The sequence below is a fragment of the Neophocaena asiaeorientalis genome, unplaced genomic scaffold (assembly GCF_003031525.2).
Source record: "Neophocaena asiaeorientalis asiaeorientalis breed wild unplaced genomic scaffold, Neophocaena_asiaeorientalis_V1.1 scaffold54, whole genome shotgun sequence".
NCBI lineage: Eukaryota > Metazoa > Chordata > Mammalia > Artiodactyla > Phocoenidae > Neophocaena > Neophocaena asiaeorientalis.
Genome location: NW_020174938.1, coordinates 1,633,143 through 1,652,385, shown reverse-complemented (window position 1 = coordinate 1,652,385; position 19,243 = coordinate 1,633,143). Strand labels below are relative to the sequence as shown.

Sequence of the window (19,243 nt, the reverse complement as noted above, 5' to 3'; positions counted from 1 at the left end):
AGGGGAGCCACATGGTGTGTATGGAGTGCAGTAAAGATCAGCTGCGTGGTACGTGCAGAACAGATGGGAGACTTGAGAAGCTGGAGTCAGGGAGGAAGCCAGATGCTAAGTCAGGGAAGCCAGGCTGTGCTGAAGGCCTTGGCCACACCCATGGTTCTAGAAAGGGAAGCGATGCAAAAGTGAGTGATGACGTGAAGGAAAATATTAGAAAGTGTAAAAGCCACAGTCCTGTGGCAAATGGGGGGAAGGAGATCTTAATGACAATTGTGTACATGGTGGTGCAAGACTTATTAATGGTTCCCAGTCTCACCCACTAAAAAGAATTTTGCTTTGCTTACCACAGTCTTTTCTTTCAGGATTGTTCAGCCTGCCCTCATGGTTCCCGGACATTTTGTGGTGTAGAATTTGAAAAAAAAAGATTGAGATATTGAACTGAGAAGATGGGAGGAAAAGGGGAGGAATCTTACTTTTTGGGTTGGTCCCAGAGTCTCCTTTATTGTGACAAATTCTGGTAATGCATAAAGGGAGAAAAAAAATAAAGCATGGCGCATAGACTTGGTTAACTCCATCCTAAAGAGCTGAGAGGGGCCTGAGTGGAGGGATGGCAGCAGAGCCATGCAGGCTGGCCAGAAGTTGGGGTACATTCTGGGAATTGGCTTAACAGAGTCTCCAAGCTGCTAAGAGGTACCAGAAGATGGGGGTGGGGAGTAAAAGGATTTTTGAGGAATGCTGCTGAGGATTTTGAGTTTGACACACTTTAATGTTCTTCGAGAAGCCCAAGTAAATATTGGATCTTCTTTTAAATTAATTAATTATATTGAAGTATAGTTGATCTACAATACTATATTGGTTTCAGGTATACAACATAGTGAGTCAATATTTTTATAGATTATACTCCATTTAAGGCTACTATAAAATATTGGCTATATTCCCTGTGCTGTACAATATATCCTTGTGGCTCATTTATTTTCTACATCGTACTTTGTACCTCCTAATCCCCTATCCGTATCTTTCCCCTCCCCCCTTCCCTCTCCCCACTGGCAATCACTAGAATATCGGGTCTTTCAAATTCCTTTGCCAGTCTGTGCTTCTTGGAGTGTGACTCTGTGCAGGATTGAGCCATATGGAGCCCTAGATTATGTCTGGGTTATGTATATGTGTCATGTGTTCCTTATACTGCTGAGAGTTTCCTTGATTTCACTTCACCCTCCTAACATAAAGCCTCATGACAGAATCAACTAGTATATTTAATTCCATTTTATAGATGGGAAAGTGAGGGTCACCCAGCCAGTTTCTCTTTCTGCCCTAAAGCTGCCTCCAAATAGGCTGCCCCTGCAGAACCAGAGCTTCCACCCTCATTAGCATTTACCTCCCTGCGATCTGTTGAAACACCCCCTCCACCACACACCACCACCACCAGATACCTTTTTTTAGTCCCAATTTAGCAGCTGCTTCATTACGTTTTTCTTCCTGTAGCTTCCTTCATACATATATTGTTTCTAGGGCAGCATGAAAATCTGAAACGTCACGCAACTGCCTCTGAACAAAGAACCCTAGAGTCAGATCCCAGTGACTGACAGGTTGTTTACACCGAGAGCTTCCTGGTGGAACAGAATATTCTATAATATTTGAGGCAGGCTTCGTGCCACCTGGGGCAAGGCAAGGGGAAGGAGTAGGCCAGGAGAACTGCTATAGCTATCTAAGAGCAAAGGAATGCCAGGAGCAGGTGGGTGTGAGGGCAAAAGGCAGATGGGAGATTTGAGCTTCAGGGTCTTTGGAGGACGTGTTGCTAATCCAGGTGTGATCTGGGAGCATGTTATCCCCTTGCTGCAACAGGCTGGTCTCATGGTGGCTTTATCTGCTGAGATTACATGATTACCCTTTGCCTGCTGACCCAGATAGCAGGTCCCTGGGGATTGGAGGCCCAGCAGACTCCTTTTTGGGCCTCTGGATTCCTGGAAGAGCGGGGAGAGTTCAAAGGTGCCTTCTGTTCATGTGGGCAAGGTAGCTGAGGGCTGAAGGGTTTCCAGCTATAGCGATGGGCTTGGAAGCTGCCAGCAGAAACACGTGGTTGCACGCAGGAAGGAGAGGCTGGAATGCTCCTCGGGGCCTGCAGTGGAGGGTGGAGGTGAAGATCGTTTCTTGCTCTCAGGAGAGATCATGGATTGGGAGCTCATATGTCACTTGGAACTTCTAAAAATCACTCTCTTGGTAGGGGAAAAGTTTAGCTCTGGAGCCCCACTCTTGGGGGGAAGCCAGCATGATGGGAACCAGGGAGAGAAGGCCATGGAAGGAGACTCATGTTTATCTGGCACCTGGCCTATGCCAGACAAGTGCTTTGCATACCTTATCTCATTTAATCCTCTAAGCAGCCTTCAAGATAGGCATTGCTATCCCCATTAAAAAAAAAATAACCTGAAGCTCAGAGAGAAGGTTATAAAAATCCTCCTAACTATAAACCAAGACATGGCTTCTTAGAGGGGAGAGTAGAAATGGGTGAGGGTGCTGCTCACACAGGCTGGACCTAAGTTGGGAATGGAGAGAGGTGCAGGTAGGCTGACCATGTATTTTGTTGACGAAAGTGGGCTCTTCTGGGACTTACCTGGTGGTCCAGTGGTTAGGAATCTGCCTTCCAATGCAGGGGACGAGAGTTCAATCCCTGGTCAGGGAATTAAGATCCCACATGCTGTGGGGCAACTAAGCCCGTGTGCCACAACTACTGAGCCTGCACGCTTTAGAGCCAGTGCGCCACAACTAGAGAGCCGGTGTGCTCAATATCCCCCGCTCCACAACTAGAGAGCCCACCTGCCGTAATGAAAGATCCTGCATGCTGCAACGAAGATCCCACGTGCTGCAACCAAGACCCAACACAGCCAATAAATAAATAAAAAGAAAGTGGGCTCTTCTGAGAGTGAAAAGGGGCAGTAAATATGCCAGGACAATAGGCATCAACTGGGACTGTCCTGGGAAAACCAGGATGTGTTGCCACCCTGCCACAGAGCACCAGAGGGAAGTACTGCTCAGAAGCTATGCTCTGTGAAGTAACAGCTACCATTTGTAACATAATCCTCGTAGCAGTCCCTAAGGGGGAGCTTATTATCCCCATTTGACAGATGAGCAGACTGAGGCTCAGAGATGTTACTTAATGTTCTCAAGGTCCCACAGCTTTTAAGCAGGGAAGCTCTGGCTGGCTCCAAGCCCTGGTTCTTCCAGTGGGTCATGCTGCCTTCCAGGCTCAGGGCCTTTGGAGGAAGACCAGAGAAAGAGACCAAATGGAAAAACAGCTGGAGTGTGGCAGACCATGTGATAGTCTCTTTGTGGCCTCTTCCGGGACTGGCATGTGAGCAGTGGCTGAGGAAGGTGGGTGAGTGTGTGGCAGGGGGCTGGGGAAGGGTGGAGGCTCCAAAGACTTCTGCAGCCTTCTCTGATCTTCCTGGACCTCGAGGGGAGCAGTGGCCAAGGCCAGGAATTTCTAGGAAAATAAATCGTCATTTTGTTGCCCCATGTCTATGAGTGGTGAACAGGAACACTGAGAAATCGAATGGCAGGTATCCTGGAGTCAGGACTGTCCCCTCTGGTCTACAGAGCCTGTTCTGGCTCCAGCTCAGTCCCTCTGGGGCTCCTGGAGAGACTGTGCAGGTCTGGGATACAGGAATACTCTAGATCAGGGGTAAAAAGTCTGCAAGGTCACACACATATGGAGGGTTTGTGAACCTTGGGGTTAGTTCCTGCTACGTTCACCAGCCAGCCTGACCTTCCAGGAATGGGTCAGCGGCCATAGTGCTGACAATGGAGGGCCCAGCTGAAACCTCATATGGCCTTTGCAGGCGCCTTAACTTGTTGCATCACAGGTGGATGGGCAGGGAATTGGTCGCTGGTCATCCAGCCAGTCAGACCACACCACCTGTGTGCACTCAGACATGGGCTGACAAGGCTGGCAGGGCTGATAAGGGAAGGGAAGTCCCTGCCCTCAGGAATGACAGGTCTGCCTGGGGTACCTCCCTCAAATACAGTAGCCTGTGGCCTCTGCAAGCCAATGTTGCATAATCAAAGGCTGATCATGTTTCTTCATTAAAAAAAATTTTTTTTAATTAATAAACTTTATTTTTTAGAGCAGTTTTAAGTTCTCAGAAAAATTGAGTGGAAAGTACAGAGAGTTCCCACATACCACCCACCCCACACATGCACAACCTCCCCATATTCACATTTTTCAAAGTCTGTGTTCCAGGCAGTGTCCTGGACCAAAGACCCATCCCTGTCATCAAGGCACTTCCAGTTCAGTGAATAGACAGCAGAGCAGAAAGACCAGCCCAGGGAGGGAGGAAGGGATGGCGGTAAGTAGGCCTAGGGTGCCAAGTGAACCAGCAGGACAGCCCACCCACCCTGCAGGGGAGGTCTGAGGAACAAGGAAGGACCTCAGAGGAGGTTCTACCTGGGCTGAATTCTAAAGGTGGTGTGGGCACTAGCAAAAAGTAGGAATGGCAGGAGTGGGGTGCAATGTGTGCAAAGGCCTGGGGCCAGATGGCACACCTGAACCAGGTTCTGAGTCTGGCTCTGAAGTTGGACATGGTAGGTGGAGGCGGGAGGAACCTCGTCCTGCAGAGCTCAAAGCCAAGGGGTTTAGTCTGAGGAGGAAGGGTCCAGTTGGGCCAGAGCAAGCAGGAGGGGCTTACCAGTGTGGGCGGGGCCAGCAATGGCCCTTGAAAGAGTTGGAAAGCTCAGGTGCTGGATTGTGCAGTTATGGCTTTAAATGTGTCCTGAAGATGCTTCAGCGGTTTTCACTGATGCCTCAAGTGCCTGGCCCTTGAGGACAGGACCATTTTTCTGATGGCTGGGTGCTAACGCCTGCTTCACTTCTGCCCAGATACAGCCTTGGGTAACTGTCTCACATCTCACAAAGAAGCAGACGAGGCCCACCTGGCGGAAGTCATGTCAGGTTTTCTCCATTTATTCATCCCTGGTGGTGGTTCCAAGGGAAGAGGGGTATGAGAAAAAGAAACCCTTTTCTAATAGACAAGCTGACCAAGGCACAGGAAGGGCAAGGACTTGGACCCCTCACTCCAGCATGCCAGAGGCAGAGCCTGAGCCCCCTGGGAGGGGCAGCAGCCAGGACTAGAGTAGGTGAGAGTGCCCCATGCAGCCGAGGCTCAGAGCCTCTGCTTGCTTGTTTAGAAAATGGAGACAGTAAAGTGTGCCCTTTCCCTGTGACTCTGAAAGTGGGATGAAGATGAGGGGCTCTGAGGCCATCAGAGAGCAAAGATGGTCCCAGACCCAATTAGAGAATTCCCAGAGCGATCTGGTGGTGAGAGACAAACCTCTTCCCTGTCCCCACTGCTCTGCCTGCAGCAGAGGAGCCCCACCCAGGTGATGAGAACCTACCTGCCCGTTAGAGGTCTTGGGATGTGAACACACCCCTCTCACAAGCTTCTGGGGGAGAAGACTCACATGTTCTGAGCATTGTGTGCTAGGTCCTTTGCATACATGATTTGTACTTCATCCGTCATCCTGTGAGGTGCCCACCATTACCATCCCCATTTTACTGGTGAGTAAACCGAAGCTGGGGGAGGTGAAGTGACTCACCAAAGGCACAATCTGGTGAGTGGCAGTGCTGGAACTCAGGCCCAGGTCTGCCTATCTCCACAGCCCACCCTCTGCTCTTCATCTTCTTGCTCCATTTGGGCAGGATGGAGTGGTGTGGTAATGAAGGGGCTTTGCCTAATTAGACAAAATAACCCTGTGCCTCAGTCACGCGTTCATTCACTTGATCCAACTTTGTTCTGCGTATATCCCAAGCCAGGAACTGTGCTCAGTGTTGGGGATACAGTGAGGAGCAGAAGCAGATGTGCTCCCTGCTCTCAGGGCTAGCTGTCTAGTGGGAGGGATAGACCTTTATCAGACAAGGAAGAGGAGACACTCCAATAAGTACCATGGAAGAAAGGTAAGGGGTGCTATGAGAGGGGTAACCATGGGGCCTAGTTTAGTGAGGGGGAGAGGGGAGCTTCAAGAGAAGACTTCCTGGAGGAAGTGATCAGAAGAAAGATGAGTGAGCAGGAGCTACCCAGGGAAAGATGAACCAGAACATTCCAGGCTGAGGCTACTGTATGTGAAAAGGAAGGGAGGAGAGGGCTAGCTGGGGGAACTGAAAGAAGGGCTGTGAATACGAGAGGGTAGTGGTTTAAAGTGGGATAAGGTGGGCAGAGGCCCAGTGAGACAGGGCCTGGGGGCCACAGCAAGTGACTGTGGGAAACCAAGGCAGGTGCCTATGAAATGAGAACTTTCTTTCTCGTGAGCTACAGTGAACATACAATGCACGGAGCTTCCCCAGAAGTTTGGGCTGCATTAATAGTTGCATAGCATGCAGATCAAAGGAGGAGATTATTCCTCCCTCTGACTCAGACTGCACCTGAAGTGTTGTGATCCTTTCAGGGCCCCCGCTGCCCAACATCTGCAGAAGAAGAGCCAGCACACCGAACAGGTGTACAAAAACCAGACTGGATGGGCAGGGAAGAGCAGCCTCAGGAGACAGGAGTATGTCCTAGACCTCTAAGGAATCTCCTAGAGGCCAAGTTCAACCCCATAGAGGGAGAAACATCCTGGCAGTTAGAGCTTATGAAATATGGAGTGAAAATGTGAGGTAGTGAGCCTCTCGTGCTGGGGAGCAGATGCCAGAGGACCAGAGATGTGGAGAGGGCCCCTGCTTAGTTTAACGTGTGGTCGAGATTCAGTCCTTGGCATTGACTGAGCACATAGTGTCTGCCTTCTCCCTTCCACCTCTGAGCTGGAGGCTCACCACACATGTCCCCAAAACACAGGGTTTTGGGCCATGCAGATGGTGAGGCTGACCCTGACTAGCATGGGGTGGGCTCTGGGTTTGTTCTGCTTAGACTGCTTTGGGGAAACTAGGCATTGGGAATGGTGGAGGTCTTGGACCTGTGGGCTGCAGCTGCTGTTCACTATCTGAGGTCACTTCCCAGGACACCTTTTCCAGAATCCTGAGTGTTTTCTAGTACCCTGGACCTTCTAGCCATCCATCATGGAGTCCCCACTCAATCAGAACCTACGAGAAGCCAGCAAACGTCTCCCCACCTCCCCATCAACTGTGTGTATACTGAGACTTCCCAGAACTCCTTGGTTTCCCTAAAGAGAGGGCTGCCCTGGCTCTCATACATCAGAACTCTCACTCTTGATCCCCTCTGTCTCTGACATTCTGTTAGTCCCTAGACATTTTTTTGACAAGGGCTCCAACCCATGCCCTCTGCAACTTCCCACTGCCATCCACCAGCCTCCAGACCTGGGTCCCCCAATGTTTCTATCCTCTGTCTTCTCTCCACTTGGCCTGTCTAGTCTCTGCTGAGTTCTGGGGGCTAGGGCCAGTCACAGTTTTTTTTTTAATTGAAGAATAACATATATTATACCACCCAGATCAAGCTAGAGAATACTTTCAGGTCCGTCCTTTTAAAATGGTTCCTTCATCTAGTCTCGTACAGCTTTATTATTGGACACTTGGCAGGTGTTACCTTTCATGCCAGCTAGTTGGAGGAGAGGGAAGCATCCTGTGTGCCATTTTTGCCTCTCCCCACCTGACCTAGCACAGTGTAGGGCCCATAGGAGGTGCCGCTTTAGGTGCATTAGATGGAAGGGTGTGGAATTTCCCAAGTGTGTTTTAGCGTATGTGTTCAGTTGCCCCTCAGAAATGCAGGAGAGGCGACAGATGAAGGATGCGATCACCAGAGTGCAGGAAAAGCCCTGAGCACCAAGTGTGCTGGTTTTGCTCAGGTGACCGGTCACCCCCAGGATGATGTGTGCAGGCCTGGAGGCACACATTCCCAGCAGAGGGCTCAGGTGTGTAGAACTCCTTGTGTGGAATGCCCTTCCTAGAGCGCACTGGCTACAGCATGGAGCTGGCCAAGCTCTCATCCTGGCCCCAGGAACTTCAGGTTTGAGCACCCACCATGGCAGAATCAGAGAGCTGAAGGAATAGGGCCAGACCCAGCTCAGGGAGCCTTTGAAGTCAGATGCCTGGTGCAGAATGCTCTGAAGGAGGCCAGAGCACACAGATTCTCAGTTGGAGGCCAAGACCTCCCCTGCTGGCTTAGGAGAGGCTATCCCTTTTCTCCTCTTGCTTTATGGCCTTGCTTAGGAGATGGTATCCTCAAGGAAATAGAGCCGTGGCCTGGGCTTGAGCAGCAAAATGGGTGCAGCAGGAAGGAGCTGGAGGGCGGTGGGGAGGCAGGGTAGTGTGGGGATGTGGTACATGAAGTCTAACAGCTGTCCTGAAAAATTGTGTATCCGGACTGTTGGAAGATTTGAAGACACCCTCTTTGCTCTAAGCAGAGAAGAACATCTTTTCTGAGGTCCAGATGCCAGTTGTCACTGAGGGTCTTCCTCTTGGGTATGTTCTGAGTCCCTCAGACCATATTGTTCCTGTCTCCTCTTATCTCTCTCTTGTGTTTTTGGGCTGCGTTGGGTCTTCGTTGCTGCGTGTGGGCTTTCTTTAGTTGCGGCGAGTGGGGGCTACTCTTCGTTGTGGTGTGCGGGCTTCTCATTGTAGTGGCTTCTCTCATTGTGGAGCACGGGCTCTAGGCACGCAGGCTTCAGTAGTTGTCGCATGCAGACTCAGTAGTTGTGGCTCATGGGCTCTAGAGCGCAGGCTCAGTGGTTGTGGTGCACAGGCTTAGTTGCTCTGCAACATGTGGGATCTTCCCAGACCAGGGATCGAACCTGTGTCCTCTGCATTGGCAGGCGGATTCTAAACCACTGCACCACCAGGGAAGTCCCTCCTCTTATCTCTTTGACTGTAGTAAATAGGGGTCTCATCCAAGGCTTGGAGACACTGGGTGAACCTCTGATTTTACATGATATCTGTTATTTCAAAGCTCAGTACAGAGCTTGGATCCCAGGTCCACCTGACACCAAATTTGTTTTTTTTTTGGGATCCTCCCGGACCGGGGCACAACCCCGCGTCCCCTGCATCGGCAGGCGGACTCTCAACCACTGCGCCACCAGGGAAGCCCACCAAATTTGTTTTAAGGCATCATGGTGGCATAGTCTTATTATCAGGGATGGGCTGTCCCTCCATGGTTGGTAGAGGCATGATCATGAGCATATGATGTTAATAGAAAGGGAGAGACAGAAGGAAGAGAAGTGCACGTCAGTCAATGCAGAGGATAAGGACTGACTGAGGTATCTTAGACCAACTTCTGAATGGGGAAGGCTGGGATCTTAACATTTCCTGAGTATCTGTGGTGTGCCCAGCACTTGCTTATGTGTGATCTGCAAGGGTATATTATTATCCTTATTTTACTAAAAGGGAAGCTGATGCTCAGGGGATTTACCCAATCAGAGTAAAAAAATGTGGAGACGGGTTTTGAGCCAGGTGTGTCCAGCTCCATGGTTGGCCCTCTTTCTCCTCCACAGAACGTGATCTCCAGGTGATATGAGCATGCCTTCGGGCTGGGACGTCAGCCCTGAAATAAAGAGCCAGTTTTCAGACATTTGAGGGAAGTTTTTTTTTGTTTTGTTTTGTTTTGTTTTTTGCAGTACGTGGGCCTCTCACTGTTGTGGCCTCTCCTGTTGCGGAGCACAGGCTCCAGACACACAGGCTCAGCGGCCATGGCTCACAGGCCTAGCCGCTCCGTGGCATGTGGGATCTTTCAGGACCGGGGCATGAACCAGCGTCCCCTGTGGACTCTCAACCACTGCGCCACCAGGGAAGCCCAAGGGAAGTCTTTTTTTTTTTTTTTAATTTATTTTTGGCTGCATTGGGTCTTAGTTGCGTCACGCAGGAGCTTCGTTGAGGCATGCGGGATCTTTCATTGCAGCGCTTAGGCTTCTCTCTAGTTGTGGAATGCGGGTTTTTTCTCCTCTAGTTGTGGCGTGCAGGCTCCAGGGCATGTGGGCTCTGTAGTTGTGGCACATGGGTTCCAGAGCCCGTGGGCTCTGTAGTTTGCAGCATGCAGGCTCTCTAGTTGAGGTGCATGAGCTCAGTAGTTGTGGCGCATGGGCTAAGTTGCCTCGCAGCATGTGGGATCTTAGTTCCCTGACAGGGTTCGAACCCGTGTCCCCTGCGTTGTAAGGCAGATTCTTTACCACTGGACCACCAGGGAAGTCCCTGAGGAGAGTCTTTAACATGTAAGAGAGGCCAAAACAATAGAAAAAGGGAACTCAGAAACAAAGATGCTGCAAAGAGCAGATGAAAACTTCAAAGAAACTATTGTTCATAATCTTAGACTGAAAGAGATATTGCATCCTGAAACAAGAACAGGATGCCATAAAAAGGGAACAATCAGTGAGCAAGTAAGAAATTTTAAATGTGATAACCAAGTGGTAGAAAGATAAAGTCAAGGAAACCTTTCAGAAAGTTAAACAGAAAGAAACAGAGATGGATAATAGGATGAAAGAGATAAGAAACCCGTTATGTCCCCCTTTGCCTGGCAGAGTAATAAAGCTATCCTTTTCTACTTCACCCAAAACTCTGTCTCTGAGATTTGATTTGGCACCGGTGTACAGAGAGGCCGAGCTTTCGGTAACAGTAAGAAGAGTTAGAGGCCTTGGCATTTGAGCTATGATCTTCTTTCTCTCTCTCCCCTTTCAGGTCATTGTGAAAGAAGCTCTTCTCTAGGCAGTTACAGCCAAGAACACAGGGTTCTCTCTATCCCCAGGGCCCAGCTGAGAGCTAAGGTATCTCCCTGAGAGTGGCAGACCGCCAGCATTTCTCATCTCCCTCACCTCTGTGTTGCAGAAGCTCTATTCCAGGTAAGAGTAGCTGAGAGGGCTGGAGCTCTCTTCCTCAAGCCATTTCCAACCTATAGGGTGGAACCTCTACCCTAGGCATGGAAGCCTGAGGATACTGAGGCCTCGATCTCCCTCACCTTGTTTACTTATAGAGTGGAGGTTCCATTCTGGGAGAGGCCAGTTTAGAAGACCAAAGGCTACTGCCACAACCCAGCACCCTTGTAAAGCAGGAGTGTAACTCCAAGACACCAGCTTCAGAGCAGTGACACAGAAGTTTTGTACAGGGAGAGGGGAAGTCCATAAGAGGGAGTCCATAAGAACATAAGAACTCTGATGCTTTCCCCAAGGGAACTGACTTATTTGCAAGAGAGTGTGGGGAAATACAAGCACATGGGTGCTCTCAAAAACAATGGAGATATTGATGGTAAGCAAAGTCTGGTACTGTTTTGAGAAAAACAAGCTAAAAATTAGACTAAGTAGAAGTTTGCCAGAGAGAAGCAGGCAGAGATAACTAAAGAGCCCTCTTGAGGTCAGAACAAACTTCAGAGATTGACCTCAAAGACTACTCCTGCAAAGGGTCTTCATTTCTTTGTATCAGACTGTGGAGCAATTTATGCCCCAGGGCATTGTTGAAAACAATAGAGCAATTAGTCAGCAATTAGTGGAGGCTAACAGCTGGGTATGATACCAATAGAGACAGCTTAACAGAATGGTCAAGGAAAGAGATGAACAGAGCCCTTTTAAAACCACTCTCATTCCAGGGTGATGGCACATATCCAAGGCTATGCAGTTTAGGAGTGGAATCAGTCTACATGTTGCAGGGGAAGTAAATTTCAAAATAGTCTAGCCAGATCACAAAATAAATAAACAAACAGCAAGAAGAAGAAGCTGGGGGGAGAGGACGATGGCTAGTATCCAGAGTTGCTGCAATGTATTATCTAAAATTTTATTACAAATATAATAAAATTATACACACATGGTTTTCAACAAAAAATTATGAAACATGCAAAGAAACAGGAAAATGTGACCAATACACAAGAAAAAAAAAGCAGTCAACAGAGCTGCTTTTGAGAGGGTCCAGATATCAGACTTAGCAGGCAAAGATTTCACAGCAAATATGTTCAAAGAACCAAAGGGAACCATGCATGGAGAAGTAAAGTGTGATGATAGTGTTGCCAAAATCTTGGCTGCCTGTACACTGATGCTGAAATGAGATACAGAGACAGAGTTTTGGAGGAGAAAGAAAGGGTGGCTTTATTCTTTGCCAGGCAAAGAGGGGAACACAGCAGGCTAGCAGCTCAAGAACTGTGCCCCCCTCCCTGGGGAATAGGGAGAGGTCTTATAGTTGGGGCTCGTGGTCAGGGGTATGCAATAAGGATCAAGGCAGTAACAGTCCTGCATTCTTCTTTCTTCTGCAGAGTTTCAAAAGGGTGGGGTTGCTGACAAGATTAGGGTGTGTGCAGGGTCTCAGGTGGTCAGTCTCCTATCTTGATGAGCTTCTCTGGTCCCTTTAATCTTGCCTCAGGTGGTTTTCTGGCTGCTCCTCCCTTGATTTGCAATCTGCCCTTTGGAAATCAAGGAAGGTCATGGAGGCTGGAGTCTTGCCTACAAGAAATGGGGGACAAAAATTCCTCCGTACTTGGGAGCCCCATAGGGCCCTGCTCAGTTTCATTCATATCTCATCAAATAGATAATATCAATAAAGAGAAAGACATTAAGATACAATTGGAAATTCTGAAGTTGAAAAATATAAGAATTTAAAAGAAAAGTCCAATAGATGGACTCAGCAGTAGACTTGAGCTGGCAGAAGAAAGAATTGGCAAACTTGAAGACAGGTTGATAGTGAATATGTAATATGAAGAACAGAGAGAAAAAAGAATGAAGAAAAAAGAACAGAGCTTTAGAGAAAAGTGAGATACTGTTAAGTGTACCAATATAAGCATAATAGGAGTACCAGAAAAAGAGGAGGAAGAGAAAATTTAAAAATATTTGAAGAAGTAATGGCTGAAAACTTCCCAAATTTGATGAAAAACATTCATCTACACATCTAAGAAGCTCAATGAACTCCAAGTAAGATAAATATGAAGAGATCCACACCCATACACATTGTAGTAAAATTTTGAAAGTCAAGGACAAAGAGAAAATATTGAAAACAGCAAGAGAAAAATGATTTGTCATGTCCAAAGAAACCCTAATAAAAATAACAGCTGCCTTCTCATCAGAAACAGTGGAAGCCAGAAGGCAGAGGGATGACATCTTCGAAATGCTGAGAGAAAAAAACTGTCAACCAAATCTTCTTTCAGCAAAACTAGCTTTCAGATATGAAAGTGAAATAAAGACATTTCCAAGTACAGTAAGTCCCCTACATACGAACCAGTCCTGTTCTGAGAGCGCAGTCTTATGTCCAATTTGTTCGTAAGTCCAACAAAGTTAGCCTAGGTACCCAACACAATCGGCTATGTAGTATTGTACTGTAATAGGTTAATAATACTTTTCACACAAATAATACATAAAAAACAAACACACAAAATAAAGGAAACATTTTTAATGTTACAGTACGGTACCTTGAAAAGTACAGTAGTACAGTACAACAGCTGGCATCCAGGGGCTGGCATCGAGTGAACAGGCAAGAAGAGTTACTGACTGGAGGAGGGAGAGGAGGTGGGAGATAGTGGAGTTGAAGGATCATTGCAATAGGAGATGGAGGGCAAGCTGCAATTTCACTCATGCCTGACATTGATGGAACGCACGTTCATATATTTGAAAGTTTGAAATTTGAAGGTTCATATGTAGGGGACTTACTGTAAACAAAAATTGAGAGAATTCGTTGCTAGCAGACCTACCCTACAAGATATACTAAAGGAAGTTCTTGAGACTGAAAGCAAGTGACCTCAGGCAATAATTCGAAAGTATATGAGAAAACAGAGTGTTAAAGACAATTAGGTAATTTATAAGATAGTATACGTGTATATTTCTTCTTTTTCTCTTAACTGATTTAAAAAGCAATTATATGAAACAATATGTCTATAATTGTATTGTTGGTTATATAACATATAGAAATGCAGTGTATTTGACAATAACAGCACAAAGGAGGTGGGTGGAAACAAATTTGTATTAGAATAAAGAAATGACAACAGATTGTAATTTGGATCCACAGGAACAAATGAAGAGAGCCAGAATTGGTAAATAACAAACTCTGTAATTATATATCCTCTCCCTTCTTCTCTCAGCTTCTTTAAAAGACATACAAATATTAAAAAAGTAAGAATTATAACAATTTATTATTGGATTTATAACTTATATAGACATATACAAATACACTGTATACTATTTATTTTATAAATTAGTAATAATAATAAATAACTATAATAACAATAATAGCACAAGGAAAAGGGAATCAATATACAGGAGTATATAAATAAATGTGTAAGGAGTAATATTTTTACAGCTCACTGGAATTAAATTAAAATAAATTTGAATCAGACTCTGATAAGTACTAAGAAAATAACTCAAAAAATAGTGAAAAAATTATTAAAGAAATTAAAATGTTATATCAGAAGGTATTCACTTAGTGTAAAATTAAGCAGTGAAGGAAGGAGAAAGGAACAAAAAAGATATAAAACATATAGAAAACAAAAAATAAAATAGACATAAATCCAGCTATATCAATACAACACTATACGTGAGTATATTACACAATCTGGTCAAAAGGCAGAGAGAGTCATACTGGACTAAAAAACAAGATCCAACCCTATGATATCTAAAAGATAAATGCTTCAGATTCAAAGATACTAATAGATCGAAAGTAAAAGTATAGATAAAGGTCTCTTATGTGAAAAAACAAAACAAAAGTAAGCTGGAGTGGCTCTACTAATATCAGACAAAATAGACTTTAAAACAAAACTTGCAACGAGAGATAAAGAAGAACATTTTATAGTGATAAAAGGGCCAGTCCATCAGAAGACATAACAATTATAAACATATAATTGTTATGTCTGAAAAGACAACACCAACATGCATTAAGCTAAAACTGACTTGAAGGGATAAATAGACAATTCAGCAGTAATACTCAGAGACTTCAATATCCCACTCTAAATAATGGGTAGTACAACTAGAAAGAAGATCAGCAAGGAAATGGAAGAGCTGAATAACACTATAAGCCAAACAGACCTAACAGATATCTAGGGAACTCTCCACTCAAACAGCAGAATACATATTCTTCTCAAATTCACATAGAGCATCCTCTGATATGAACCATATGATAGGCCATAAAACAAACCTCAATAATTGTAAAAGGATTGAAATTATAAAAAGCATGTTCTCTGACTACAATGGAATTCAATTACAAATCAATAACAGAAAGAAATTTGAGAATTTTACAAATATGTGGAAAATAGGAGTATACGTCTAAAAAAATCAATAGGCCAAAGAAATCACAAGGCAAAGTAGAAAATACTTTGAAGTAAATAAAAATGAAGATACACCATATCAAAACTGATGGCATGCAGCTAAGGCAGTGCTTCAAGGGAAATTTATAGCTTCAAGTGTGTCTATTATAAGATAAGAATGATTACGAATCTATAACACCACTTACCACCTTAAGACACTGGAAAGGAGTGCAAACCAAATCTAAAGCAAGCAAAGGAAGGAAATAATAGAGATTAGAGTGAAATTTAATGAAATAAGAGTAGAAAAACAAAGACAATATAAATGAAACAAAAAGTCAATTCTTTGAAATGACAAACAAAATTGAACAAACTTTTAGCTAGACTGACCAAAAGAAAAGAGAAAGAAGACTCAAAATACTAAAATCGGGAATGAAAGAGAAAACATCACTACTGATTTTAGAAATATAAAAAGGATTATAGGACTTCCCTGGTGGCGCAGTGGTTAAGAAACTGCCTGCCAATGCAGGGGACACGGGTTCAAGCCCGGGTCCAGGAAGATCCCACATGCCGCAGAGCAACTAAGCCCATGTACCACAACTACTGAGCCAGTGAGCCACAACCACTAAAGCCTGCGCACCTAGAGCCCATGCTCCGCAACAAGAGAAGCCTCTGCAAGGAGAATCCCGTGCACCGCAATGAAGAGTAGCCCCCACTCACTGCAACTAGAGAAAGCCTGTGTGCAGCAAGAAAGACCCAACACAGCCAAAAATAAATAAATAAATAAATAAATAAAATTTTAAAAAGGATTATAAGTGAATATTATGAACAACTTATACCAGCAAATTGGATAATTTAGATGAAATGGACAAATTCCTAGGAAGACAAAAACTACTGAAACTGATTCAAGAGGAAATAGGAAATATGAATAGACCTATAACAGGAAATTGAATTAGTAATTTTAAAACTTTCGACAAGAAGAGACCAGACCCAGAATTCACTGGTGAATTCTACTAAACATTTGAAGAAGAATTAACACCAATTCTTCACAAACTCTTCCAAAAAATGGAAGAGGGAAAACTTCTTGTCTTGTTCTATGAGACAAAACCAGACAAAAACATCACAAGAAAATAAAATTATGAAACAATATCTTTTATGAATATATATGCAAAAAAATCATCAAAATATTAGCAAACTAAATCTAGCAAGATGAAAAGAATTTTCATCACAACCAAGTGGAGTATTCTCCAGAAATACAAGGCTCAACATACAAAAATTGATCAATATAATACACCATGGTAATATAATAAAGGACAAAAACCACACAATCATTTCAATAGATGAAAAAAAAATTTTGACAAAATCCAACACCCTTTCATGATTAAAAAAAAAGAAAGAAAAAAAAACCTCAGTAAACTAGGAATAGAAGGGAACTGCATCAACCTGATACAAGTAATCTATGAAAAATCTATTGCTAACATCATACTTAATGGCAAAAGCCTGAAAACTTCCCCCTACAATCAGGAACAAGACAAGGATGTCCACTCTCACCACTTGTATTCAACAAGGTACTGAAGGTTTTATCCAGGGCAATTAGCCAAGAAGAAGAAATAAAAGACATTAAAATTGAAAAGGAATTTCTATTTGCAGAGGACATGATCTTGAATATTGAAAATCCTAAAAAATTGCTAGAACCAATAAACAAGTTCAACAAGTTTTCAGAGTATAATATCTATATACAAAAATCAAGTGTATATTTACACATTAGCAATGAATGATATGAAGAGGAAATTAAGAAAACAATTCCATTTACTATAGCATCAAAAAGAATAAAATATTTAGGAGTAAATTTTTAAAAAGAAGTTCAAAACTTATATTCTGAATACTCAAACATTGTTGAAAGAAATTAAAGATGACCTAAATAGATAGAAAGATATTTGTGCTTGTGAATTGAAGGAAAATATTAAGATAGCAATATTCTCCAAACTAATCTACAGATTAATACAGTCTTTATCAAAATCTCAGCTGGCTTCTTTGCAGAAACTGATAAACTGATGATAAAATTCATATGAAAATTCAAGAATCCTGAATAGCCAAACAATCTTGAAAAAAAAGCAAAGTTGGGGGCTTCCCTGGTGGTACAGTGGTTGAGAGTCCACCTGCCGATGCAGGGGACACGGGTTCGTGCCCCGGTCTGGGAGGATCCCACATGCCGCAGAGCGGCTGGGCCCGTGGGCCATGGCCGCTGAGCCCGCGCGTCCAGAGCCTGTGTTCCACAACGGGAGAGGCCACAACAGTGAGAGGCCCGCGTACCGCAAAAAAAAAACAAAGTTGGAGAACTCACTTCCTGATTTTAAAACTTACCACAAATCAATGGTAATCAAGACAGTGTGGTACTGGCCCAAGAATAGACATACAGATCAATGGAATTGAACTGACAGTCCAGAAATAAACCCACACGTCTATGGTCAACTGACTTTCGCAAGGGTGCCAAGACCATCCAATGGGGAAAGAATAGTCTTTTCAACAAATGGTTCTGGGACAACAGAGTATCCACATGTGAAGGATGAAGTTGAATCCTTATCTCACACCATATACAAAAATTAACTCAAAATGGATCAAAGACCTAAATGTAAGACCTAAAACTAAAAAACTCATAGAAGAAAATTTAGGGTAAACCTTCACGACCATGAATTTGGCAAAGTATTCTTAGAAATGACACTAAAAGCATGACCAACAAAAGGAAAAATAGATACATTAATCAAAATTAAAATCCTTTTTGCTTCAAAGAACTGTTTTGTGTTGGTTTCAGCCTATCAGTAGTGATGCTATTAGCTAAAAATGCCTTAGGCATTCTCCTGGCCTCATACTACTTGTGGCAAGCCCCCGTAGACATTTCCCAGACTGGAGCCAGTGTTGAGGTTGGACTGGCCCTTGTGGTTCTATTATGATTGCAAGATGCACCTCAGCAACAACTATCAGAGAACTTTGAAAAATCAAGGTTTATTATTCACAGGTCCTGGAGGGTTTATTATTCACAGGTCCTGGAAGGTACAGGGCATCCCCAAGGATCACACAATGAGGTTGTGGGGAGAGTGAGAGAAAGTGTGGACTGGGGTTCTGCCCTTGGGGTTGAGGGTGCGGTGCCTAGGATTTCGTGGGTTCACTCTTTGCTGGCAAATTTAAAGCATAAGAGTGGGAATTAGGGCGTGGGAAGGGAAAAGCAGAGTCAATCAAGTGTTCAGTTACTCCAGGGCTTTCTGAAAGGAGAACTTCATGGGTGGGGTGGCCTGGCTACTTATCTATTTGTTTAACTAGAAGTTATGTCATACAGCTGGCAACATGTTTATTTGAGATGGATGTCTTGAAATGGATGCCTCAGAAATCAAAAGCTTAATGCCAGGCACTTACATTACAATGCATAAAACTTTCATGTCAGGCATTTATACTACAATGACACTATATTAATTTCCTAGGGCTGCCATAACAAAGTACCACAAACTGAGTGGCTTAAAACAATAGAAATTTATCTTGTCACAGTTCTGGAGGCTGGAAGTCCAAAATCAGGGTATTGACAAAACCATTCCCTCTGAAATCTGTAGGAGTGAATCCTTCCTTGCCACTTCCTAGCTTCTGGTGATAGTCGTCAATCCTTGGCATTCCTTGGCTTACAGCTGCATAATTCCAACCTCCACCTCTGTCATAACATGGTGTTCTCTGACATCACAGTGACTGGTAATGGACACAGGGTTTCCATGTGTATCTTCACAACACCTTCTTATAAGGATACCAGTCATATTGAATTAAGGCCCACTGTATTCCAGTTTGACCCTAGCTTAATTAATTACATCTACAATGACTCTATTTGCAAATAAGGTCACATTCTGAGAAACTGGGGGGTTAGGACTTCAACAGATCTTTTTGGGAAACATAATTCAACTCATAACAGACACTATCAGAAGTGAAAAGACAACCCATAGAATGTGAGAAAGTACTTATAAATTATGTATCTGATAAGGGACTTGTATTTAGAATATATGAAGAACTCTTAACAACCCAGTAATAAAGACAATTTAACCCAATTTTTTTTTTTTTTTTTTTTTTTTTGCCCCCCCAAAATGCAT

The 19,243-nt window shown here is 44.2% G+C and overlaps 1 protein-coding gene across 5 annotated transcripts in view; it reads left to right on the top strand.

The window, feature by feature from the left end:
* PPCDC (phosphopantothenoylcysteine decarboxylase) overlaps positions 1-19,243 on the top strand; it is a 53,442-nt gene that overhangs the window by 27,240 nt on the left and 6,959 nt on the right. For 2 of the 5 annotated variants that reach the window (XR_003005523.1, XR_003005521.1), the window contains one exon: positions 10,595-10,755. The exons of 2 other annotated variants lie outside the window; for them this stretch is intronic. Coding sequence is in view for 1 of the 3 variants with exons in the window: in XM_024761704.1 (XP_024617472.1) it covers positions 10,595-10,621 (27 nt within the window). In the remaining 2 variants the exon portion in view is untranslated. Of the gene's footprint in view, positions 1-10,594; positions 10,756-19,243 lie in introns of those variants that run through there. One more of the 5 variants, XM_024761704.1, reaches the window with a different exon arrangement.